At 37.6% G+C, this 26486-nt stretch overlaps 1 protein-coding gene across 4 annotated transcripts in view; it reads right to left on the reverse strand.

The window, feature by feature from the left end:
* Positions 1-382: 382 nt before the first annotated feature.
* Positions 383-26486, reverse strand: part of CGRRF1 (cell growth regulator with ring finger domain 1) — a 36367-nt gene continuing 10263 nt past the window's right edge. For 2 of the 4 annotated variants that reach the window (XM_032180201.2, XM_058429738.1), the window contains 5 exons: positions 23957-24096; positions 16510-16687; positions 16047-16194; positions 9245-9352; positions 7602-9015 (listed from right to left, as the gene is read on the reverse strand). In XM_032180201.2, coding sequence (XP_032036092.1) covers positions 8695-9015; positions 9245-9352; positions 16047-16194; positions 16510-16687; positions 23957-24096 — 895 coding nt within the window. In that variant the 3' untranslated portion in view covers positions 7602-8694. Of the gene's footprint in view, positions 2140-2163; positions 6393-7601; positions 9016-9244; positions 9353-16046; positions 16195-16509; positions 16688-23956; positions 24097-26486 lie in introns of those variants that run through there. The other 2 variants (XR_009210351.1, XR_004252722.2) reach the window with 2 other exon arrangements.

Genomic DNA, 26486 nt, shown 5'->3' on the forward strand with positions numbered 1-26486 from the left:
CAGGAGGATCACTTGAGGCCAGGATCTAAGACCATCCTGGACAACATAGCGAGACTTTCTCTCTACTGAAAAAAAAAAAATTAAAATAGCTAGGTGGCCGGGCGTGGTAGCTCACATCTGTAATCCCAGAACTTTGGGAGGCCAAGGCATGTGGATCACCTGAGGTCAGGAGTCAAGACCAACCTGGCCAACATGGTGAAACCCCGTCTCTACTAAAAATACAAAAATTAGCTGGGCATGGTAGTACGTGCCTATAATTCCAGCTACTCGGGAGGCCGAGGCAGGAGAATCGCTTGAACCCGGGAGGCGGAGCTTGCAGTGAACCAAGATTGCGCCATTGCACTCCAGCCCAGGCAACAAAGTGAGACTCGGTCTCAAAAAAAAAAAAAGCCAGGCATGGTAGCACATGCCTGTACTAGCTATTCGAGAGGCTGAGGCGGAGTGATCACTTGAGCCCAGGAATTCGAGGTTGCAGCGAGCCATTACCACAACATTGCACTCCAGCCTGGGTGACAGAGCAAGACCCCATCTCTAAAAAAAAGAAAAAATCAAATAAAAACCATGGTATGTTATGGGACATGGAAGTGGTACAGGCTAGCTGGAGTGGGGAGTGTGAAAGAGGAAAACAGAGGTAAGGAGGCTGCAAACATAAACAGACGCAAAATCAGGAAGGGGCTTGATAAGACTTAAACTTTTCTCCTGACAGTAAATGGGAGTCATTGAAGGGTTTTAATCAGAAGTAACTTGATTAGTTTTTTATAAAGAGCTACCTGGTTGGATGTGGAGAATGAATGGGTATGATGGGAGAACTCAAACAGGAGGCCAAGAGACGGTTAGGAGATGGCTACAAAGTCATCTAATGGTGGTAGTGAGAAGCCTAGTGTGGAGGTGGGAAGAGAGGCAGGGGTAAAGATAAGATTTGAAAGATAAGGGTACAAAACAGGAGTGATAAGAAATGATGGCCATGTTTCTGGTTTGGCCAACACGGATGGGGATGGTATCATTCATCAAGATGAGGAACTCAGGAAGCAAAACAGAGTTATGGGGAACTTGCTGAGTTGAGCTTTGGACATGTTGAGATTAAGGAACCTGTGAGACGGAGTGGAGATACATGGGTCTAGGGTTCAAAAGAAAGTTCTAGCCTGAAGATAGAGAATTTAGGAATTGCCAACATGGGAATGGATGGAATCAGCCAAAGGATGGGATGGGTGGTAAGAAGAGACTGCTGAGGCCTGAGCATTGAGGTACACCTACCTTTAAAGAACCAGGCTGAGGAAGGTGTAATGGAGACTAGGAGTGTGGAGTAAGTCAGGTTTAGCAGGCAGGGAAAGGGGACAGACACAGAAACTAATAATACAGGAGTGGAATCAAGATTTGCTGACTGATCAAATATTGGGGGAGAGACCAGGGGCCAGAAGAAGGGGAATGTGGGATTCTGGGAAGATAGCAATGTCGCTAACTCAGGAGGGGAAAGTGAGAGAGAAACAGGTTTTGTAGGAAGATGTGTTCTACTTTGGACATGGTGGAGGGGCCTGTGGGAAACGTGAGTGGAAACATCCATTAGCCACTTAGCAATGAAAGTTTCAAACTCAGCAGAAAGACCAAAAATAGATAAATTGATTTGAGAAGAATCAGTCTAGAACTAAGGGCAGATTGCAATAAATAAGAGAGATCATAGACGGTGCACTCTTTGAGAATAGCGGGTCTATGCTTGACTCCTCCTTGTCTATTCCACGCACTGCCAGATACACCGTGGAAATGGTGCTTAACAAGACATTGGTCCCATGAATGATGCATGAGGCCTGTAGAGACCTAGGGAAAGATACAATTCATGGCAGTGATATCTGTGGACCACCTGCTTCAGGTGGTGGCTCACACCTGTAATCCCAGCACTTTGGGAGGCTGAGGCGGGTAGATCACCTGAGGTCGGGAGTTCGAGATCAGCCTGACCAACATGCAGAAACCCTGTCTTTACTAAAAATACAAAATTAGCTGGCATGGTGGTGCATGCCTGTAATCCCAGCTACTCTAGTCAGGAGGCTGAGGCAGGAGAATCACTTGAACCCGGGAGGTGGTGGTTGCGGTGAGCTGAGATCACGCCATTGTACTCCAGCCTGGGCAACGAGAGTGAAACTCCATCTAAAAAAAAAAAAAAAAAAGAATCATCCACAGGCTTGTTAGAGGGGTGATTCCTGGGCCAGATCCTAGACCTATTAAATCAGAATTTTAAGACAGATAGATCTGGGGATCTGCATTTTTATCTCTCCCCTAAAAGCAGTTCTTAAGCACCATTGAAATGCAGTGGAACATGGTGACTCAGAAGCCAGGACAAGTAACTTTCTAGGAGGAGAAAAATAGTTATGTGTAGAATCCTTCAAAGCGGGGCCATGAAGAATGAGGAGCAAGGAAAGGTCATGGCATGGGGTAAACAGGAGCTTAATGGGCACCCTTGGGAAATCAGTTTAAGTCAATAATCAGAATATAAAAGAGGAGGCATAATTAATCGTGAATAAGAAACAAGAAAACAAAAATGACCATAGTGTAGTGTTCAGAGGGTCCCAGACTTAGTAGTACTAACACTATCAAGAAAGTGAAAAGATAGCTCACAGAATGGGAGAAAAATATTTGTAGATCATGTACCAAAAGGGACTTGTGTCTAGAATATATAAAGAACTCCTACAATTCAATAATAGAGAACTGTTACAACCTAATTTAAAAATGGGTTGGCTGGGTGTGGTGGCTCACGACTGCAATCCCAGCACTTTTGGAGGCCGAGGCAGGCGGATCACGAGGTCAGGAGATCAAGACTATCCTGGCTAACACGGTGAAACTGTCTCTACTAAAAATACAAAAAATTAGTCGGGCGTGGTGGCGGGCGCCTGTAGTCCCAGCTACTTGGGAGAATGAGGCAGGAGAATGGCGTGAACCCGGGAGGCGGAGCTTGCAGTGAGCCAAGATGGCTCTGTCCAGCCTGGGCGACAGAGCCAGCCAGACTCCGTCTGAAAAACAAAAGGGTTAAAGAACTAACTAGATATACAAATGGTTAATAAAAACATGAAAACATGTTCAATATCATTAACCATTAGGGAAATGCAAGTCAAAATCACAGTTATACCATAAAATGGGTGGTTGTCAGGGGCGGGGGGAGGGAGAAATGGGGCGTTGTTTAATAGATACAGAATTTTAGTTTGGCAAGATGAAAAAGTTCTGAAGATCTATTGCACGAGAATGTGAATACACTACTGAACTGTATACTTAAAAGTGAGCAAGACAGTAACTTGTTATGTGTGTTTTTTCCAACCACAATTTAAAAAATACACCATAATTATACCACTTCAAGGGTATTCAAGTGTGAAGTGAGGTGGTAAAAGTATCTTATCCCATTAGGATAGGAAAGCTATAATTAAAAGATAATAACAAGTGTTGGGGAGGACATGGAGAAACTGGAACCCTCATACATTGCCAGTAAGAATGTAAAATGGTACAGCTACTTTGGAAAACAATTGGGAAGTTCCTCAAAAGCTTCAGCATAGAGTTTCCATATGAGCCAGTAATTCCACTTGTAGGTATTGAATAGGTCTGGAATAAGCCACTGTGACATAAAAAATTATTTTAAGCAGAAGATATTTGAGTTCCTGAAATCTCTTTTCTGCCTAAAAGGAGAGTCTCCCAAAAGAAGTCAAAATAACCGAAACGTCATAAATCCCCATCTCAGGAACAACCAGGGAAGATTAACTATTATCACCAGAGATAAGATGTCTCCATATCACACCTAAATAGACGTTTGTCATGAAAACTATCTATCATATCCTCCATGTAATCTCCTAAGGGCCCATTTATCTTTCCTGAAAGTCATTGTTTTCCAACAAGTGTCTTTCTCCTTCTTGCCTTCCCCTATTACGACTTTATATAAATCCCAAATAATCATCCCTTTGAGTCACTTTCCATTGTGAACTCCTGTCTGCATGTGATTAAAATGTCTTTTCCTTTGCTAATCTTTCATTTATCAATTTAATTTGCAGGCCTCCCATGACTGAATCTAAAAAATAGATTAAAAGTTTTTCCTTCCCCACAGTATATACCCAGAGAAATGAAAACATATCTACCAAAACTTGTACCTAAATCTTCATAGTATTATTCATAATGGCCCAAAAGTGGAAAACACCAAAAGCCCATCAAATGCTGAATGGATAAACACAATATGGTATAGCTACACAATGAAGTCTCATCCAGCAATAAAAAGGAATAAAATACCGATTCACACAACATGGATGAACCCTGAAAACATGCTAAATGAAAGAAACCGGTCACAAAAATCTTATATTGTGTGATTCAATTTATGATTCTACATTTGATTCCATTCCATGAACTGTCCAGAACAGACAAATCTATAAAGACAAAGTAGATTAGTTCTTGCCTAGAGCTGGGAGGATGGAGGGATTGGGGATGACTGCTAATAGGCACAGGTTTTCTTTTGGGGGTAATAAAAATGTTCAAAATTGATTGCAGTGATGATTATAAAATTCTGTGAGCACATTAATACTATTGAATGGTACACTTTGAATGGGGGAATTGTATGGTATGTAAATTAGATCTCCACAAAGCTGTTTTTAAAAAAAGACAAAAATGGCCATGCAGGTTTTGTTTCGTTCACTGCAAACACTTGATCTTAGAGCCCTGAGCCTGCATTAAAGACGTCTGACTACCCTAAAGCCACCAGACTGTCACAAAACCCAAGCCACATGTAAAGGCCATGTGTTGGCCTAGCTCAGCCCAGCTTTTGCATCATCACAGCCCAGGCACCAAATACCTGAGTAAAGAAGGCTTCAGATAATTCTAGCCTTCAGGCCATTGGGTTACCCCACTAGCCATTTAAGTCTTCCCAAATAAGGTTCCAGGCAAGCCTATCTGCGCCACAGCGTGTGCCAATACCTGACCACAGAATCTCTGAGCACAATAAAATAGTGGTTGTTTTACCCCTTCAATTCTGTTAAGAAGAAATAGATCAGTGTAAAGACCACTCTTCTAGTTTTCCTCCTATCTCATTGTCTACTCCTCAGTCTATGGGTTCTTCCCTAATCTCCCTGAATGTTGGAGTATCCCAAGTGTCAAACCATGGGCCACTTCTATTCCTATGCTCACTCCCTTGGTGCTCTCACTTGGTTTTTGGCTTTAAATACCATGCTAATGACCCTCAAATTTATATCTTCAGCCTGGACCTCTTTTCTGAACTCTAGATTAGTATATGCACCTGCTTATTTGACATTTCCACTTAACTTCTAACTGGCATCTAAAACTTAACAAAAACACAGTTGTTCTTTTCCTCCAAACTTGCTCTTTTTCCAATCATCCCCATCTCAGTAAACTCCAACTCCCAGCCTTGCAGTCATTAAGACCTCTTCACTGCAAACTGCTTACTCCCTGTTCCCCTTCAGGTCTCCACCAAAATTCCTAAAGACACCTTCAAATACAGTGTAACCCAGTCTGTATCCCTCACATTCCCTACCTACCCATCCCAGCTTTGATCTCCTCCATAGCACTCACTTCCACCTGATCCTCTATCTTTTACTAATTGGTCTCTTTCTCTGTCTACTAGAATGTAAGCTCCATGAAGGCAAGGAGTTTTGCCTATTTTATTCATTCCTGTATCCCCAATGACCAAAGATGTATAGTATCTTTGGCACTCAATAATTATTTGTTTAGTTATTGAATGAGTAATCAAATGAGTTCAGGGGCAAGCAGGGATGAAATCAAGATCATAAGTAAAGCGTTAGCCTCAAAAGGAGATACATCTCTTCTCTTGGGGAAGAGAAAAAAAAATGTCTACTGATTTTGAACATCTAAGCAAAGAAATGACAGTAGAACCAACCTTACATGGGGCTTACTATGGAGGTCACAAGTGTAAGCACTTTACACATATTTATGGGTGTAATCCTCTCAACTGCCTGTGGGCAGGTTCTATTATCATCATTTTATAGATAAGGAAACTGAGGCAGAGTGAGGTTAAGTAACTTCTCCAAGGTGACTAGCCATTAAGTGACAGAGCTGGAATAAAAATCAAGTTATCTGACTTCAGGGTCCATCATAACCTCCACACCATACTACATCTTGAAGGTTCTTTACTGAGGGTGATATAATAGTGGTGGGATACAGAACTTGAAAAAAGTAGAAGAGGTCTGAAATAACCATTTGGGAGTTCAATTGGGAGTCCATTAAACTAAAGAATTGTTGAGAAGCATTGAAGGCCTGGTGCAATTAAACTATGTGGCTTTGCAATGGACTCCATTAAGTTGGGAAGAAAGGGTCACCGAAAGAAGAGGTGTCTACTCACCTGTCAAGTCTGCTTAGATGTTGCCCTGGTTCCAAAAGCTGCTACTTTTGAAAAATAGCATCTATATAAAGCAAATATTTTATCTAATAATCCATTTAAATAAATTTATAGTTGTTCTCACAAAATGTCACTACTCACATCTACTGACAAATTCTGACACAAGCCCCTAGGAATCAGTGCACTTGTTTTTACTTGACAACCTACCAAATCCTTCATATTTACAATTACTTCAGCTGCAACAAGAACTAAAGGCAAGTCATCTTTAAGTTATGAAAACGATGGATAAATAGATTAAAAAAAAAGTGGCATTCACATCCAGTGGAATATTATTCAGCCTTAAAAGGAATGAAATTCTGATGTAAGCTGACATGGATGAATGTTTAAGAAATGCTAAGTTTAGACAGACACAAAAGGATATTGTATGATTCCACTTACATGAAGTACCTAGTCAAATTTATAGGGACAGAAAATACAATGGTGGTTGCCAGAGGCTGGTGGGAGGGAGAATGGGTAGTTATTGTTTAATGGGCATGGAATTCAGTTTGGGATGAATTCGGTTTGGATGAAAAAATTCTGGAGATGGATACTGGTGAATGTTGCAAAACAATGTGAATGTAATTAATGTCAACTAATTTTACACTTAAAAATGGTTAAAATGGTAAGTTTTATATACGTATATTTTACTACAAAAGAAGTTATGAAACATGGAATAAGAATGCAGGCTTGGTGGAATCTACTTCTGATGAGAAACCAACTGTGTCTAGGACAGTTAAGGTACAAAGAGATCTATAGAGAGGCAGCAGAGCTAGGATGGAGTCTGAATACTCCCCCAATTTACATGACAAAGAGAGTTTTCAAGATTGTTATGCTGCTAGTTAAGGGCAGCAGGGACTGCAGCTTTGGACTACCCTGCTTCCAGTGGCAGGGTTGGAACACAGTCTTAGGAACTTCGGGGCAGGGGTGGGGTGGCAAGTGGGGGAGTTCTAATTAGCCATCAGTGATCTTTTTATGCTCAAATACTTGACATCAGGAGTCTTGCCTGATTCTTTGTAGCCCAGACTCTCAACAAGTATCTGGCTCCTAGACGGTATTTATTACATAGCTAGTGAATGTAGATGAAAGTTTGATTTGGTTTATAAAATGGAGAATAGATAATGTCTTCTTAGGAGTGCTATACCTGGTTGGAATGGAATTATATAAAAATACAGATACACAGGTAAGGCATTATTCTTAATACAAACAGGACAAAAAGAGGCTTGAAAAATCTCCCTGAAGGTCACAGTTTATTTGCCATGATCTGCTTTCTTGGTGAGTTAGGATAATTCTCACTGAAAACATGGAAAGCTCTGATTTACCTTTTTCTTTTAGTTATCTTGGAAAGAGAAGAGGGTGGGGTCTTTCTGCCTACCAAGTTTCTCAGTTCTTAAAAGACAGAACAATGGATGAACAAAGTAATTTACTATTCAGAAGGATACAGGGTTTATTTGGAATAAAAATACACTAGAAAAAATAGTTATTTGTTTCTTTTAGTGATTTTTCTAGCTCTATAACCTCCATCCCCGCCCCCACCCACCTCAGTTCTGGATGGATTTGCTGTGCAGGCAGAAATCTAAGGTAAGGCATTAAAGGTCTCACAGATCTTCCCTGGTAGACCACATTATGCTAATCTAATCACACTTGACTATCAATTTAATAAATTTAATTATCCAAAAAATCTTACTATCCAAATTTCATATATCTGCCTCCTATAGATGAGTATCATTTTATAATACACTGAGAACAGTCAAGAATTATATCTTGTATTTATGAATTAAGAACCTATATTTAAAAACTATGACCTGTATTTATGTAACTATAATAAGGGACATTAGAAACCAAACAGATGGATATTTATAAAAACTTATTTCAAGAAAAGATTTAAAGAAGCTCATTCCAACTCCTTTGTATAAACTAGGGAACACACAATTACTTTAAGTAGAATTAAGTTTTTTCTTAATTGCAATCCAGATTACATCAAAGGTAAAACATTTAGCGACCTTAAGACTTTAACCTCCTCAAATTTTCAATGGATTGCCTTTCAGAATGATTTTTCTAATTAACATGAGAGAAAATCTAGCTAATAAAAGGCCATACTCTTAGATTCTTTTCAAGAGTTGAATGAATTTTTATGTATCAATGCAGATGATTCCAATATTCATTCACTAAGCAGAAAGGAATAATTAATTTTTATACTATACAAATATGAAGTTAAAATAGAATTTTCATTGATGGTCAGTACTGTAGATTCTATGTTATGATGAATTCCAAGATCATCAATTTCTGCATCTTTAGTAGAAGGTGTACTTTTCAGTGTTACGATGCCTTCAAAGAGTCTTCAGTTTGTCTTTATCTTGCTCTTTTTGACTGCAAAGTGCAAAAGATTCCCGAACAAACTGCCTGCACATTGGGCACTGCTGAAAATACTTCACACAGCCATCACACAGGCATGTGTGTCTGCATGGTAAGAGCACCCAGTTCACAGTCCCATTCTGGCAAACAACACAGTCCTTGCTGTTCTCCTCTGATGGCTCAACTTCACTTTCAGAGAGTCCCACCTTTTCCAACAAACTTCTGTCTATGTTTTTTTCTTCTGAAGAGGAATTGTTGGAGGGAGTGAAATTATTATTTGCAGACATGAAAAGTTGCTGCAAATCAAAGAAATAAATTTAAAGATTATTATAAATAACAATTACTCTTTAAAACTGGGGGTCATAAGAAGCTGCTCAAAATTTATGAGCTAGCAAATTCAATTGCAAAGAATAGTTATCTTCTATAATTATTAACTGAAAAATATAATCATCTTTTCATAAATGGCCATTCTTTGAAACTCTGTAAACAAAAGAGACAGAGATAAGACTACAGAGTACGACTTACCTTAAGATCATGAAATTGACCTTGAGCCAAGAGTAAATATTGATACAATATTCTGCAGGATAGTTTATAAGTCCTATCAGGAATATGAATCACTGACACCATGGAAATCTAAAATAAAAATTGAACACTGGTGAACACTGGTCAGCACTGAAAATCTTTATATTATTTCACAAATATGTGAAAAATGCTTTTCAACTGCTTCTAGACACTGTCTTCTGCCAAAAAAAAAAAAAAAGAAAAATGCTTCTCAAAAATAAAAGGCTGATAAATTAGAAAATTTACATCAATCTGATTAAATCATAATCACTGCAGAGGAATCAGTTACTGACATATTTTTGGCAGTTATTTTAATTGTACTCAAATTTACAAATTTAATGTGATCACAATGGACAAAGGAATCTTTGCGAGGACTAAAGAAGGAAACGGAGAGGAATTAAAATCAGTATTAAACAGTCTTTTAAGAAGCTTGGATGTAAAGGGACCAGAGAAAACACTTTTGCTTAGAGAGCTACATGCATTGACTCTAAAATTCTCATATAGAAAAATGAACACAAAAGAACAGCTAGAAAAATACTGAAAAGAGAGAGCTCTGAGGGCGACAGCCCCATCAGATAATAAAACAGACTACAAAGCCTTTAAAATTAAAACAGTATGGTACTGGCACATGAATAGACAGATGGATGAAACAGGATAAACAGTCCAGAAACAGACCTAATTACATACAAAAATATAATAAAGGTGTGACGTCAAAGCACCAAAGAGTTTTTTTAATAAACAGTATTGGGACAATTGGATAGCTATTGGAAAAATATATAATTAGATGCATTCCTCATACCATACATAAGAATAAACTCCAGACACATAAGAGATCTAAATGTAAAAAATAAAACTGTACAAGTACTAGAAGAAAATCAACAAAATCCATTTTAGTCTCAGTGTAAGGAAAGACATTAACTACAACCCAAAACCCAGAGGAAATACACTTGACTATATAAGAATTAAAAATATACGTGATAAAAAGCACCATAAACAAAGTCAAAACACATGACAAACTAGAATAAATATTCACAAGGTGTGTCACAAATTAAAGGTTAATATTCCTAATTTATGAAGAACTTTTAAAAACTGAAGAAAATGGCCAAAATCCTATAGAAAAATGGGCAAAAGACATGAATGGACAATTCATAAAAAGATATAAACATAAGCCTTGACCATATTAAAAGATGTTTAATTAAAATTAATACTGCACCATTGTTCACTCATCAAAGTAACAAAAATCCAAAAGCTTGTCAATACACTCTGTGGAAATACACTCTCATATATTGTTGGTGGAAATTTTTTTTTCCGAAAAGGTACAATTCCAATGGCAATATCTAACAAAACAACATGCATTTACACTTCAACCATACAATTCCAACAATATTAAGATATGTATATATGAATTATTCAGCATAAGATTATTTGTTGCTGCAGAATACTGGAAACTACCTGAATGTCCAAGCACAGGAGACTGGCAGAAAAACTATGGAATATGCACAGCATACACACAGTGCAGTGCTATGCAGCTATCAAAAAAAAAAAAAAAGTGAAGACAATCTCTGCAAACTAGTGTGCAGTGATTTCCAGATTTTCTGAAGTGAAAAAAAGCAAAGTACAAAACAGCATACGTAGCATAGAGAATGTGCTATCTTTTGTGTAAGAAAAAAGAGAAAATAAAAAACAGGGAGGATAAATCGGAAAACAACAACTATCTCTAAGGACTGGGGTGTGTGGGAATGGCGTGGAAGGGATACGGAAGAAAACAACATGAGCATATTTCTTTATATGGTTTTCTGACTTTTGAGAGAACTAATCCAAGTAATCTGTGGGCACAGTTTGACTACAAACCCTCAGTCTTGGCAGGAAGCAGGGAAATGGCAATTTGAGCACCAAAATAATTAAATTCAGCCATGAATTATAAAACACTGGGGGAAAAATTCATGAGGCCATAGAGACAACAGATAAGCAAACAAACAAATGGGAGAGACAGGAAGTCTCTTGCTCGTTGTAGAATGCCAAGAACTGACTGGAGGGAGGGCTGGAGTTGGAAAATAATTATTTTGCAACCATCACAGTAAAGATGAAATCTGGCAAGAATCATCAATGGATGTTAAATCTAGGACAAAAAAATTTTTTTAATAAAAAGCAGGATATTTACATGATCTTACAGTGCCTCCTCACAGACCAAGGGGGAGAAAAAACCAGAAGAGTGGAGAAATTAGGTAACACCTTGACTAAGAGATCAAAATTAACATGACCAATTAGAGAAAAGAACATTGCATGCTTCTAGAGGTGGCACTCTGAAAAGGACACATCAACTGGGCAGCTCACTGGCTGCAGACGTATAATTTTGATCTGATCATAAGAAAAATCAGACAAACAAAATGAGAATGTTTTAATTTACAAAAAGGGTGTGTGTGTGTATGTGTGTGTGACTATATCCTTCAAAAATGCTCACGTCATAAAAGACAGACTATGGAAATGTTCCAGGCTAAAGGAAGCTAAAGATCCATGACAAATACAAAATCTGGCTCTAGACTAGAACCTGAACTGGAGAAGAAAATTGGTTGTGAATTGGATAAAATACTGTATCAATGTTAAATTTATAAAGCAGATGACTATACTGTGGTTATATAAGAAAGCATCCTTATTTTTAGGAAATACACATTGAAGCATTTAGGGGTAAAGAATCATCATGTATGCAACTTATTCTCAAATCATTGATTTAAAATATATATATGATCATATATATGTGTATGTATAAACATATGGGCAGGCTGGGTGTGGTGGCTCACGCCTGTAATCTCAGCCCTTTGGGAGATCATGGTGGGAGGACTGCTTGAGCTCAGGAGTTTGAGACCAGCCAGGGCAACGCAGTAAGACCCTGTCTTTAAAAAAAAAAATTTTTAATTTAGCCTGGCACAGTGGTGCATTCCTGTTGTCCCGGTTACTCAGGAGGCTGAGGCAGGAGGATCACTTGAGCTCAGGAAGTTGAGGCTGCAGTGAGCCATGACTGTGCCACTGTATTCCAGCCTGGTGATAGAGCAAGACCCTATCTCAATCAATCAATCAATACATACATACATAAATGGGTGAACAATAATGCAAAGGACAGAAATGTTAACAATAGGAGATCCAGGTACAGGGTATATGGGTGCTCTTTCACTTTTTTATTTTTGCAACTTTTTGAAATTATGTACAAATAAAAAGTTTTAAAACTCTACATTAGTTGCAAAAACACAATATTCTTTACAAGTTTATAAAGATTTATTAATTTAGTAACGGCATCAGAGGCTTTTAATACTAAATCAAAATGACGGGGTTAGTAGAAAATAGTAGTTACCACTTCATACTAACAATTTCATCATCTGGGAGCAGTGGTTCACACCTGTAATCCCAGCACTCTGGGAGGCCGAGGCAGGTGGATCACGAGGTCAGGAGTTCAAGACCAACCTGGCCAACTTGGTAAAACCCCATCTCTACTAAAAATACAAAAATCAGCCGGGCGTGGTGGCACATGCCTGTAGTCCCAGCTACTCGGGAGGCTGAGGCAGGAGAATTGCTTGAACCCAGGAAGCAGAGGTTGCAGTGAGCTGAGATCACGCCACTGCACACCAGCCTGGGCGACAGAGTGAGATTCTGTCTCAAAAAAACAAACAAACAAAAAAACAATTTTGTCATTTGATTTAATATTAAAAGTCTCTGAAGCTATTATCATACTAGTTATATATGGAGTTGTGGGTAAATATTTGATATGGAAAAAATGTTCAAATACACTATTAAGTGAAAGCAGGTCACAAAATAGTACAAAATGTATAATCTTATCCTGTTTTTTTTTAAATTACATATATAAAGATTTGGAAAGATACAGACAAATATTCACAGTGATTATTTTTGGATGATAGAATACAGATTATTATACTTCTCTCCTTTTGGCTTATCTACACTTTCTAATTTTTTTTCCTGCCACAAATGTATTATTTGAATAATACCGAAAAAAAGCCAATGTAATTAAGTAAAAATGAAAAAATTTTAAAGTCAAAATTTTGTAGTAACAATTCCTGCTCTCCTTTTTTTAACCTAAAACAACAAAGTGGTTCCTAACTGTACTACCTAAATATAATTCTTTGCTGTTAAAATAAAAATGATATTTTATTAATAAATTTTTTAAAAAATATATAGTCCCTGACCCGCAGATAAAATACTGAAAAAAACACATATGAAAAAGAAATAGGAAATGGCCCATTTGCTTTTAAAATTATAAACAGAGAACATTAATACAAAATACACTAATAAATATATTTGAGTGCCAATATTACCCCCAATCTGAGAAATAAGAGACAAGAGAAGCAAGGATTAACAGGAAAAAAGGAGGGAGCACACAGATGAGAATAAAAGACATTCAAAAGGACCCAGACACAGAGACATATACAAAGCACAAGGGAAGATGGCTGTTAACCCTTGGGAGACACTCAGACTTCCCTATGGGAACAAGCCTCCCACAACTACAGCTGGGCCACACAGTCATCATCCAGTGTGATCAGGGACCTGACAGCAAACTCTTCTCTGGCCTACAAGGCCACTGAACTGAAAACACACACACAAAAATGGTTAAAATGGTAAACTTTATATATAAAATATATATATTTTACCACACAGATACACAATCACTCCCTGTTTGGACAGGGGAAGAAAGTTAGAAACAAAAAAAGACCCTGAGCACCTAGAGTAGATAGCACTATCAGTGAAGGGAAAAGGAATGCAATGGGGAAGCTGGGAGGGAAAATGACTGCGATCTGATCCTTTTGTGTTGAACCAAAGGAAAAAGGAGAACAGAACCCAAGAAACTTAGAAGAGATGGGGCACACAGTGGGGGCAGAAGGGCTTCCTTGCCCAAGTACACAGGGTCAAGAACAAAGGAGCTAGAAATAGGAGACACCAATTTAACAGGTTTTATTTATCTCTAACTGAAACAGAGAGAAAGGAGGGAGGAGGCCAGAAGGCCTCTCACACACGCTAAGGTGCATGAGATGTACAGCTAAGGAGTTTCGCTGTCAAGCTCTACGAGGCTCATTAACATTGCCTAGTATGACTTTTTTTTTTTTTTTTTTACTTATCAAACCTTTGTTGAACCCCTATTGTATCCTAGGCACTGTACTAGGTTCTGGAAATACACTACTGCTGGTATGACTTTTGTATTTTGTATTTTTATTGTATATATTTAAAGTGTACAACAGGATGTTTTGATATATATATACCTAGTGAAATGGTTACTATTATAATGCAAATTAATATACGCATCATCTTACATAGTTACTTCCACTTTTTTTGCATGTGGCAAGAGCACCAAAAATCCCAAAAGCAATACCGTATTAATTATAGTCCTTATGCTGTACATTAGATCTCTAGACCTGTTCATTTCATATATCTGTAACTTTGTCTCTAGTGACCTATATATCCCCATTTCCTTCCCCTCTGCTCCCCATGACTTGGAAAAAATAAGCTGACCTCAGCTCAATGGAACTTCAGTTTGAAAATATTAAAAACCAAAAACCAAGATGCTTAACTGCAAATGAGTAAGAAGGGTCTAGATTTCTCAAAGAGTCTGTACCTTCGAAAGCTCAACGTACACTTGTTGCAGGAAGATATTCCTGCTAAAAATAAATAAATTCAAAAAACAAAAACAAACAAACAAACACAAAATGCTCAGAGTCAAGCCCTTGTTCCATCTCTTACTGCCTGAATGACTGGGATTTTTCTTGACTCTGTTTCAGTCTGTGAAAGGAGAATATTTGCCCTGTCCTAAGAAACCAGGTTGTTGGAAGAAAAAAATAAGTTAATGTTTGTGAATGTACTTTGCATATTACAAAGTATCACAAAACAATGTTACCATATGTTTATTAATGAATAATCTATATTAAATACTTCAGAAAAGTAGTCAATTGTGTGTAAGGACATTTTTACCATGATACAATTTCATCAAAAGTTTATTTCATGTCTAAGTTTCTATTATACTCAGATGATTGTCAAAGTTTCAGTCCTCTTAGATCTCTAAGATACTTTTAACTTCCTAATAGGAATCAACTACCAGACTGAAAAAATAATTAGCACATAATGAGGAAAGGAGATTACTATAATTACTGAAAATACAGGGACCAGACATATAAGATATAGGTGCAGGAGGGACTTTGATGGAAACAAGGTGACTGCAAGTAGGCAAAAAAAGAGTGGATACTACCTTAAAACTGAGCACTTTAGATCATTATTGTGCTGATTTATTCAGTGCTAAACATGTTCAGAATAAACATGCTTCCCAACAGACTGTTTCTATGCAGCAAATATGACAGAATACAGAATGATTAAATTAACTTAATTCAACCATTATATATCTTTTATTTCCCAAATAAAGTCATATTACTGTGATCCCTAAGGCAAAAAACGAGTCATACTCTGAAGGTACTGTTAAACATATAAAAACCAAATAGCTGTACACAACCAAATAGGTGGTAATGATGAAATTAACTTAATTCAACCATTATATATCTTTTATTTTCCAAATCAAGTCATATTACTGTGATCCATAAGGCAAGAAATGAGTCATAATATGAAGGTACTGTTACACATATAAAAACCAAGTATATAGTCTGTAGGCCAAATGCACATCCTCAGAAATTAAAATAAAACTTTTTCTATTTATCAAATAATGAAGAACCACCATTCAAATCACTTAAAGGTAATGCTTTCAAATTTTTCAATTACTTACAATATCATAAATTTCCCGGTCATCCTCATCAGCTAAGGTCAATAGCGCTACCAATGGATAGCGAGATCTGGGTACTGTACCAAAGTCTTCAATTCTAGTATCTCTTGGTAACTGGCAATATATTTCTTCTTTGCTATCCTTTTCAATACTTTTTGAAAATGTAAGGGTAAATTGCCACTATAACCGTAAGAACAAAAATATACCAAAAATGATCAATAAGTTAGCAACACTTTATCCATAAGAAGTCTAATTTTCAGTGCTAATGGGCATATCAGATAAAAGAATACAAATACTGTTCCTGATAGAGATATTCACTCTACAGAGCATCTTCTAATGCTTGAGTGCTTATTCTGAAGCAATAAACAAGCTTCTAGTATACCAAAAATGATCAATAAGTTAGCAACACTTTATCCGTAAGAAGTCTAATTTTCAGTACTAATGGGTATATTAGATAAAAGGATACAAATACTGTTCCTGATAGAGATATTCACTATACAGAGCATCTTCTAATGCTTGGGGAGTGCTTATTCTGAAGCAATAAACATGCTTCTGCAGAGCTTCATATAATTTTTGAACACTGCACCCCCAGTAGCATGTAAGGAGGCTATCTTCAAGGCAATCTGTTGTCAAGGTTATGCCAGCTGTAAAAAACAAAGGAGAAAGAATGAAAGTGATTTAATGTAACTTCTAATACAATCATACAGGGTGAGTAACAAAAGCTTCCTTTTGGATGCTGGCCAGGATGATGGCAGTTAAAAGAACCTGTTAAAGGGTATGCCTCCTATAAATGAAGGAACTGGCCTCTCTAACAAGAGATATAAAAGCTCAATGTCTACACGTTTTTTGAGAGCTATCAAAAAACTATTTCTTACTATTTATCTATTTAAGCTTAGAAACTGTCAACTTAATTTTCTTTTTTGGCGACTCTAAGACATTTCCCATCTAGATTTTTAAAACTAAAATACAGTTCACTATTGATAACCTACCACTCTCATAGTGTATATGATCCTAACAACAAGAAACAGTGCAGCAGAATAGAGCTGTCCTCTAAAGTGGATATGTACAACCTATAGGGTCCACAACATGATCACTGTTGTAAGAAAAATATTAAAAAGAAATTGAGCTTTACTAACATTCATATGTACACTGACAACATTAACATACAGGCTTGTCACAGACTTAATGTCCCATGTAATATGCAAAATATCCTGAGGAAAAGAGTGGGGATTCCAAAACATAAAGAGTTTAATAGTGGTATCTTAATTCAGTTGTTCACTTTCAACTTAAGAAGATATAACAATTTGAGTAGACCTGATTAAGTGGATATACAAATTGTAAGTAGACATGAAATTATATTATATGGTTTTATTTAACACTTGTACAGGACTTACTTTGTGTTACCTATGTGATTTCCCCCTCCTAGTGGTATTTATAGCAATATCACATTCAAGGGTAGCAACATCCAGCCTTTCATACTGCTGGGGGTGCAAACTTCAGCAGCGCAAACTGTAACATGTAGTACTCCTTGGCACTGATATACTGACTAGATCAAAGGGGCATGGTTTTGGTCATTGTTCCTGGCTCAACAGCCTTGGTGTCTGATTTTGGCTCTGCAAACCTGCCAGCAATTCTGTAAGCTACCCAATATCCTTTTATTGAAGTTGTTTCTGTTGCTTGCTAATAAGAATTCTGATTGATATATTACCTATTTTTTAAAATGTGATCACAAGTATATGTTAGAAGAAGATACACAAATACAAGCAGATGCTCCACAGGATACCAAAAACTGATTTTTCCAATTTTACTCTCAGTATTTAGTAGTATGTATACAGAGTCTGAGAGTCTGAGTAGCACTGATACATGGCCATTTCTAATTATACTTAAGCAAAAATTTTAATTGGTAGGAACTTTGCATAGGTTAATTGGAGCAGGCTTTGATTTCAAATTTTTATGATTCCAATCATCAGGTATTAATTCAAGAATGAAAAATTCCATTTGATATTAAATAGCTGAAGGAAAACATTTTATTTATACATACACAAATACATGTACACACATATACACACACACATAAAATCACACATATTTTTCCCTTTGTCACTGTAGAACCACACAACATGAGGCAGAAGAAAAAAGCTGGAGGTAGACACGAAAGGAAAAAATAGAAAATGCGTATCTTAAAACATTGAAAAAGAAAAAACAAGAAACACAAAATGATTATTTATTATTGTACTACTAGCAAAAATGTGAAAAGATATATGTATAAGGCTACTCATTATAGCACTAGTTATCATAGCAAAATGCTGGAATAAACCCAAATGTTCATCAATGAGGATTAAATGAATAAAATATAGTACTCTACAATAAAGTACTAAGAAGCTATTAAAAGTGAATAGGGAGGCGGAGGTTGCAGTGAGCCGAGATCGTGCCACTGCACCACAACCTGGGTGACAGAGTGAGACTCTGTCTCTTAAAAAAAAAAAAAAAAAAAAAGAATTGAGGTATATCAGAGTATCTGCACACACTATTATGAAATGATCTTCAGAATATAAGTAAATGAAAAAAAGCAAGGTAGAGAAAATTAAATATATATGCTACTGCTTATCTCACAAGAATGGATATCCATATATGTATTTGTTTACATTAAAAAAGAACAGGCTGGGTGTGGTGTTTCATGCCTGTAATTCCAGCACTTTGGGAGGCCAAAATGGGCAGATCGCTTGAGCCAGGAGTTTGAGACCAGCCTGGGCCAACATGGCAAAACCATGTCTCTACAAAACATACAAAAATTAGCTGGGCATGGTGGCACGCACCCGTGGTCCTAACTTCTTGGGAGGCTGAGGTAGGAGGATCACAGCTGCAGTCAGCCATGATCACACCACTACACTCCCACCTGGATGACAGAGTGAGACCCCGTTTCAAAAAAAAAAAAAAAAAAGAACAATGGAAGGATAAGCCTTTTAAAACTCAACTTACAGCTTACACAACATATCAAACTACTCTGTTTATTTGCTTTGTAAAAAGAAAAAAAAGTCAGAGTCCCAAAGATTAAGAGCTACTTAAAAGACTCGTTTATAGACTTTGTATACTTAACTAAAATGGGAAGAGTGTCAGAGACCTTTGACAATTGGAGATTAATCAGATTCTAAAATGTCTCTGAAATTAATTTTAAAAAAACTACAGAATCTATAAAATTATGCTCTCCATATTTTACAAACTTGTCCATTACATAAACTGAGGGGAGAATGTAATGATTTCCACTATCTGAAGATAGTGTCAATACCCCTATCAAAACTATTCTCCCTTTACCTTTTCCACTTTTTTGCGAAGAGTTTCAATTTTTATGTATTTTTTTGCCTTCTAAAACTCAGTATACACACAACATCATTTTAGATCAATAGCATTAACAGAATTGGGACATAGCTGTAAGAAAATTCAGAATCAAAATAAGTGAAGCACATGGGTGTGACATCTCTCAAACTGTCCTTACCCCGACTATCTATAACAGGCAAATAAAGTGGAGTGTAAGAGACAGCCTTGCAAAAGAGTGAAAAAATAAGCACCGTAGAAAATGTGCTAAGCCACTAAAAAGGGAGAAATGATGGGGCGGAAAAGCCTCAAACCTTCTTGAGGAAGGATCCCTGTGAGAGAAGTAGTAATAAAACAAGGAGACCATTCATGAGGATAATAAAGCCAGAGTACTGGGAGATGAAAGTTTTAGGTTGTAGGGAACGGAAGTTCACAAACGCCTCCAAACATGCCATGTACATTGTGTTTTTTTCCTAACCCTTTTGCTTTCATGTTAGCTCTTACCAGAGTGAATAAGCTAAAATACAAGGAAGCTATTTACAAAAAGACAGCAGAATTCCTGAATCAAATTAATTCAACTCAACTAATATACACTGAGTACCTAACTTTCAATTTCATTAAAGACTCTATATTGCAGACATGGAAACGCAAATCCAAATATATCATTACATAATAACAATAACAAAAAAATCCCAGCAACTCATCCCTAGTAAACAGAACTAAATGACTAAGATTAAAGTGGATTCTCTGGTTTTCTTTTTTTTAATTATAAATTTTAAAATATGGCCAGGGCGTGGTGGCTCACACCTGTAATCCCAGCACTTTGGGAGGCCGAGGTGGGCAGATCACGAGGTCAAGAGATTGAGACCATCCTGGATAACACAATGAAACCCTGTCTCTACCCTAAATACAAAAAATTAGCTGGGCGTGGTGGCATGCACCTGTAGTCCCAGCTACTCAGGAGGCTAAGGCAGGAGAATTGCTTGAACCTGGGAGGCAGACGTTGCAGTGAGCCAAGATTTCAGTGCTAATGAAATCAGTACTAAAAAAATCTTAAATATAAATAAAAAGCATGTGTGTTTTCTTGTTTTTGTTTTTTGAGACAGGGTCTCACTCTGTTGCCCAGGCTGGAGTGCAGTGGTGTGATCTCAGCTCACTGCAGCCTCAACCTCCCAGACTTAAGCAATCCTCCAGCCTAAGCCTCCCGAGTAGCTGGCACTAACAGGCATGTGCCACCACGCCCAGCTAATTTTTATATTTTTAGTAGAGATGAGGTTTCGTCATATTGGCCAGGCTGGTCTTGAACTCCTGGACTCAAGGATCCGCCCGTCTCAGCCTCCCAGAGTACTGGGATTACAAGCATGAGCCACCACGTGCAGCCTCTGGTTTATTTTCAAGTTAAATCAGGTCTCTAGATCATTCACCGTCTTCTGCTATACATCAGGCAGTTTGGGTACAATGGTGAAAAAAAGATTTTTAAACTATCTACGCATCAAATGAAATAACTTTTTTAAATGTTACAATATTATTTTAATGTTCTGTGTAGACATCTTTAATGATATCCACTTTTCCACAGTTTAAACAAATGAATTTTACTCTGCTGAGTATAAGTCCTATCAAAATCCTTCTATTTCCCCATAGGAGAAAGATAATAAATGATATGCACGGTATTTTAAAAATTAAAATATTTCAGTATCCATGCTGTATGTCCACACATTTAAATAATTTTTCACGACTTCAGTAATACTACTGTTGGTTAGCAACTAGTGTGCAGGCATAGCTAAGAGGGCTACTTACTGGCTATCTTTTCATTTGCCTCAAACATTTGCAGGGCTGGCTCTATCTGTGACTATTTCTGCCTGAAAAGCAGATTGATGGATTTCCTCACACTTTCTGCCTCACAAGTGCCCTGTGTCTTGCTCACAATGTATCAGCTCTTCTTAGTTTTTCAGTGTATTTTCAGACCTGTGGAACTGTACTGCAGGAAGGAAGGCCTTGCAGCTGGTAGGTTTTTCACTGTGGGTCCTGCTCAAGAGTCAGATGTGACATTGTAGCAGGTTCTAGCCTACGGCCACAGAAGTGGGAGGTTATTGAACCACCACTATTCTGTACACTTGATTTTTTATTTTATTTTTTGAGATAGTCTCACTGTGTCACCCAGGCTGAAGTGAAGTGGTGAGATCACAGCTTACTGCAACCTCGACCTCCTGGACTCAAGCGATCCTCCCACCTCATCCTCCCGAGTAGCTGGTAGCTGGATGTACACTTTAATCAGGCATGCACAACCTACTATCTTTTTAACAAATTAGTTTTCTCTGTGTCCTATCTCAAAAGTTGGTTTTCCCAAGTAAAAAATATCAGAATGAACTGTTATCTATTATAGGGATGGAGCGGGGAGGGGAGTGGCCGAGATCCTAGTTTCCATCAATTCATAGGGTAACAGTATTTACAGCTAAAGAGGATGAATAATAAATTTTGTACTTTTTGGGGCCAAGAACGGTGGGTCACACCTGTCATCTCAGCACTTTGTGAGCCTGGGGCAGAAGGACTGCTTGAGGCCAGGAGTTTGAGACCAGCCTGAGCAACACAGCAAGACCTCATCTCCACAAAAAACATTTTTTTTAAATTTAGCCGGGCATGGTCATGCACACCTGTAGTCCCAGCTACTTGGGAGGCTGAGGCAGGAGGACCACTTGAGCCCAGGGTGTTGGGGTTGCAGTGAGCTATGATCACACTACTGCATTCCAGCCTGGGTGGAAGAGCAAGATCCTGTCTCAAAAAAAAAAAAAAAATAAATAAATATATATATATATATTTTTTTTTTCCTTACAAATCAAGATTTACTTAAGCCTGATGATCTATATTGACTAAGAAAACTAATTTCTGACCAGTTATTAGATTCTGAGGGTTAGAGGCAGGAAGGATGAATAGACAAGAATGGTCCATAGACGTAAGGGAGCAGGATGTTGCAAAGGAAGGTCAACTCTGTAAAATACTACAGAGAGAGCATTAACTCAGCCCTGAAAGGCTCCCACTGGATTTGATGACTGCTGGGGGTCGAAAGTGCAGGGCAGAAGTCGTAATTAGTGACCTCAGAGAAAGCCATTTCAGTAAAGGGATACAGGGAAAGTCAGACTGCACTGCACTGAGGAGTAAAAATGAAGCAGGCTAAGAGAAGGAAAATACAAACAGCTTCTAAGAAGCTGGCTGTGAGGGGAAGAAGAGAAATATGGCAGTAGCTAGAATAGGATGAAAAGCAGAGAAAGATCTGGTTTGTTTTCAAGAAACCTGAAATGTAAGCAAGTATAGAAGGGACAGGATCTTGGCCCAGAAAAAAAGCTACAGAACTGTATCTAGGACTGCCTACTCTTTATTTCTATTGAACTGTCACAAAAGAATTTCAAAGTCCAAAAGTTCAAAACTGAATTCATTGCCTTTCTTCTGAAACTTGCTATTCTTTCTGTACTCCTCATTTTTGTAACAGGATCTGGCTATGGAGGACTCACAGGAAGAGCCTGAGTCTTCTTAGACTCCTCTCTTACCTGTCCCATCCTATGCTTTAGCCATAACTATTGTTTCTTTAATGTATCACTCCATTTCTCATCCAAGAGGTAAACACCTATCTTTCAAGAGTCTACTCAAAAAAAGGAGGAAGGAAGAAAGAAAAAAAAAATAAGAGAGACTCAGCGTATTCTTTTTTATGAAGGCTTTCCTGAAAATGCCTCTTCACCTTAACAAATTTAAGCATGTCTTTCTTTACAATTCTAATGTTTCCTATATGGTGGTCCTGTAGACAACTTATTTTTCCAAGCAAGTACAAAAGCAAACAACTGCCATCTATTACCTACCATCTACAAAAGAACATGTTATCAAAATAATTTATACCAAAATACCATAGTTTCAGATTAAATGAAAATCATTCTGGCCAGGCACAGTGGCTCACACCTGTAATCCCAGCACTTTGGGAGGCTGAGGTGGGTGGATCACCTGAGGTCAGGGGTTTGAGACCAGCCTGGTCAACATGGTGAAACACCGTCTCTACTAAAAAACCAAAAATTAGCCAGGCATGGTGGCACACACCTGTAATCTCAGCGACTTGGGAGGCTGAGGCAGGAGAATCGCTTGAACCTGGGAGGTGGAGGCTGTAGTAAGCCGAGATTATGCCATTGCACTCCAGCCTGGATGACAGAGTAAGACTCTGTCTCAAAAAAAAAAAAAAAAAAGGCAATTGTTCTTCAAAAGGTTAGCAACCTTACGTTAACTGTATTTAGATATAACACATCATTTCTCACTTTACTACAGACCAATAAAAATGGCATAGTGTCCTAAAAGACTTCACTATTAACACCTGTAATACTTCATTCTGCTCCTTTGCATACACATCTACCTCTGTTTACTAGGTGATAAATTCTTCAGGAGTAAAGTCTGTAACTTCTTAATCTTTATATCTGTCATATACAGTACAGCACCTGGAACAAAACAGTTGCCCAACAAATGTTTGTTAAAAGTCTAATGAAGGGAAAGAAATAGAGAAAGAAAATAAAAGGGCTAAAAAAAGAGGGCAAACAATTGGAGAAAATCTTTGGAAAATAGCCACCAACTTGTAATTGACGCTGAAGATGGATTAGTGATCTCTAAACCAAAAGGATTCTTGACTTGTCTCATTTGCTTTTTGAAAACTCTTGTGCTGAACTGGGTCTCTTCTGAATTTCTCAGAATTACTGGAACATCCCAACCAAACCTAAAAAAAGGTAAAAAATAAAATATTATTTTAACAAATGTTGAAACTTTATGTTACATGTAAAATCTGTTATGCTTCATTAGCGATTCCTTTTAGCATTAAGTGTCAGAAAAAGAAGTTAAATTTCTCAATTTATGTTATTTTAGAGAGCCCACAGAACTGCAAAACAGTTGGCCATCTGTATCAACCAACTGCACATCAAAAATATCTGGGGACGGTGGGGGAAGAATAAAAAATAACAATAAAAAAATACAAAATATAACAAAATAAAATATAAGAAAAAATATAACAAAATATATATATATAAAATATAACAATAAAATAAACAAAAAATATAATAAAATATATATATATAATATAACAAAAATAACAAAAAATACAGTAACAATACAGTATAACAATAAAAAAATACAAATTCCAATACAGTATAACAACTATTTACATAGCATTTACATTTTATTAGGTATAAGTAATCTAGAGATAATTTAAAGTATACAGAAGGACGTGTGTAGGTTTTATGCAAATACTATGTAATATTATATAAGGGACTTAAGCATCCTAGAATATGGGGGGTGGGGATCCTAGAATCAGTCCCCCTCAGATATCAAGGAAGGACTATGTATTGGTCAGCTGGCTGAATCAACATATTCTTGAAAACAAAGAGTTCTATTGTTAATACTGTTGATAACACCAAAGGAGTATGGAGATTATAGATAAATTATACTTAATATAACAGCAAACACATGATGAACTTACTGAATTTTTTTAAATGTGAAAAAGAAATATATATTCAAGAGGCAGACTATTGGCCGGTTGTGGTGGCTCATGCCTGTAATCCCAGCACTTTGGGAGGCCAAGGTGGGAGGATCACTGGAGGTCAGGAGTTCGAGACCAGCCTGGCCAAAACATAGTGAAACCCTGTCATTAATGAAAATACAAAAATTAGCTGGGCATGGTGGCGTGGACCTGTAGACCCAGCTACTTAGGAAGCTGAGGCAGGAGACTCGCTTGAACCCGGTAGGCAGAGGTTGCAGTGAGCCGAGATCGTGCCACTGGACTCTAGCCTGGGCAACAGAGCAAGATTTCGTCTCTCAAAAAAAAAAAAAAAAGAGGTAGACTAATATGATTTATGGGACAACGGAACTTTTTTTTTTTTTTGAGATGGAGTTTCACTCCTGTTGCCCAGGCTGGAGTGCAATGGTGCGATCTCGGCTCACTACAACCTCTGCCTCTTGGGTTCAAACGATTCTCCTGCCTCAGCCTCCCAAGTAGCTGGGATTACAGGTGCCCACCACCACGTCTGGCTAATTTTTGTATTTTTAGTAGAGATGGGGTTTCGCCATATTGACCAGGCTGGTCTCGAACTCCTAACCTTAGGTGATCCGCCCGTGCCAGCCTCCAAAGTGCTGGGATTACAGGCGTGAGCCACCACGCCCAGCCAGGACAATGGAACTTTTACAACACCAACTATAGCTCTTCATTTATATATCTTCTACTTTTAAATTTCATGTAAAAATGTAAACTCTGACAATGCCCATGGAACAGAATTAAAAGGAAAATGAAAAGGGCTAAATTCAATTCCTAATAAAATTAAAAAACAGCTAGTTTACTCAACTTACATAAAATAATCTAAAATTAATATACACCAGTTAAACTAGGAAACTTTAGTTTAAGATGGCACAGTTAGGGGCCTATTTAATGCACTCCCTTCTCTCCAAATACATATCAGTGATAGATAAAAAATAAAAAGAAAAATTAAAAAGACCCCACAGATACCTGAGTCCCACATGCTTTAAGAAAAAAAAAAGACTCTGCTGAAATGAATAAACAAACTGTGGTATATTTAAAGAAAAGAATAGAAGTATTCAGCACTGAAAAGGAACGACTTATTGCTACAATCAAATGGATAAATTTCAGAAACATCGTGCTATGCAAAAGAAGCCTTACACAAAAGAATACATGCTGTATCCTTCTCTAATATAAAATTCTAGAGCAGGCACAACAAATTTACGGTAGAAATAAAAGAGAACAATGGTTGCTTCCGGAAGTACAGGAGTAGGACTGACTGGGAAAGAGCATAAGAAAATTGACAGTAATGTTCAGTATCTTGACAGAGGCTTAAGTTGTATAGATGATGTGTCTGGTAACACTTGGTAAATGGTACACTTAAGATTTGTACATCTTGGCCGGGCATGGTGGCTCACATCTGTAATCCTAGCACTTTGGGAGGCTGAGGCAGATGGATCACGAGGCCAGGAGATCGAGATCCTGGCTAACACAGTGAAATCCCATCTCTACTAAAAATACACACACACACACAAATTAGCCAGGTGTGGTGGTGGACGCCTGCAGTCCCAGCTACTCGGGAGGCTGAGGCAGGAGAATGGCAT

This window comes from Hylobates moloch, unplaced genomic scaffold (assembly GCF_009828535.3).
Source record: "Hylobates moloch isolate HMO894 unplaced genomic scaffold, HMol_V3 SCAFFOLD_16, whole genome shotgun sequence".
Lineage (NCBI taxonomy): Eukaryota > Metazoa > Chordata > Mammalia > Primates > Hylobatidae > Hylobates > Hylobates moloch.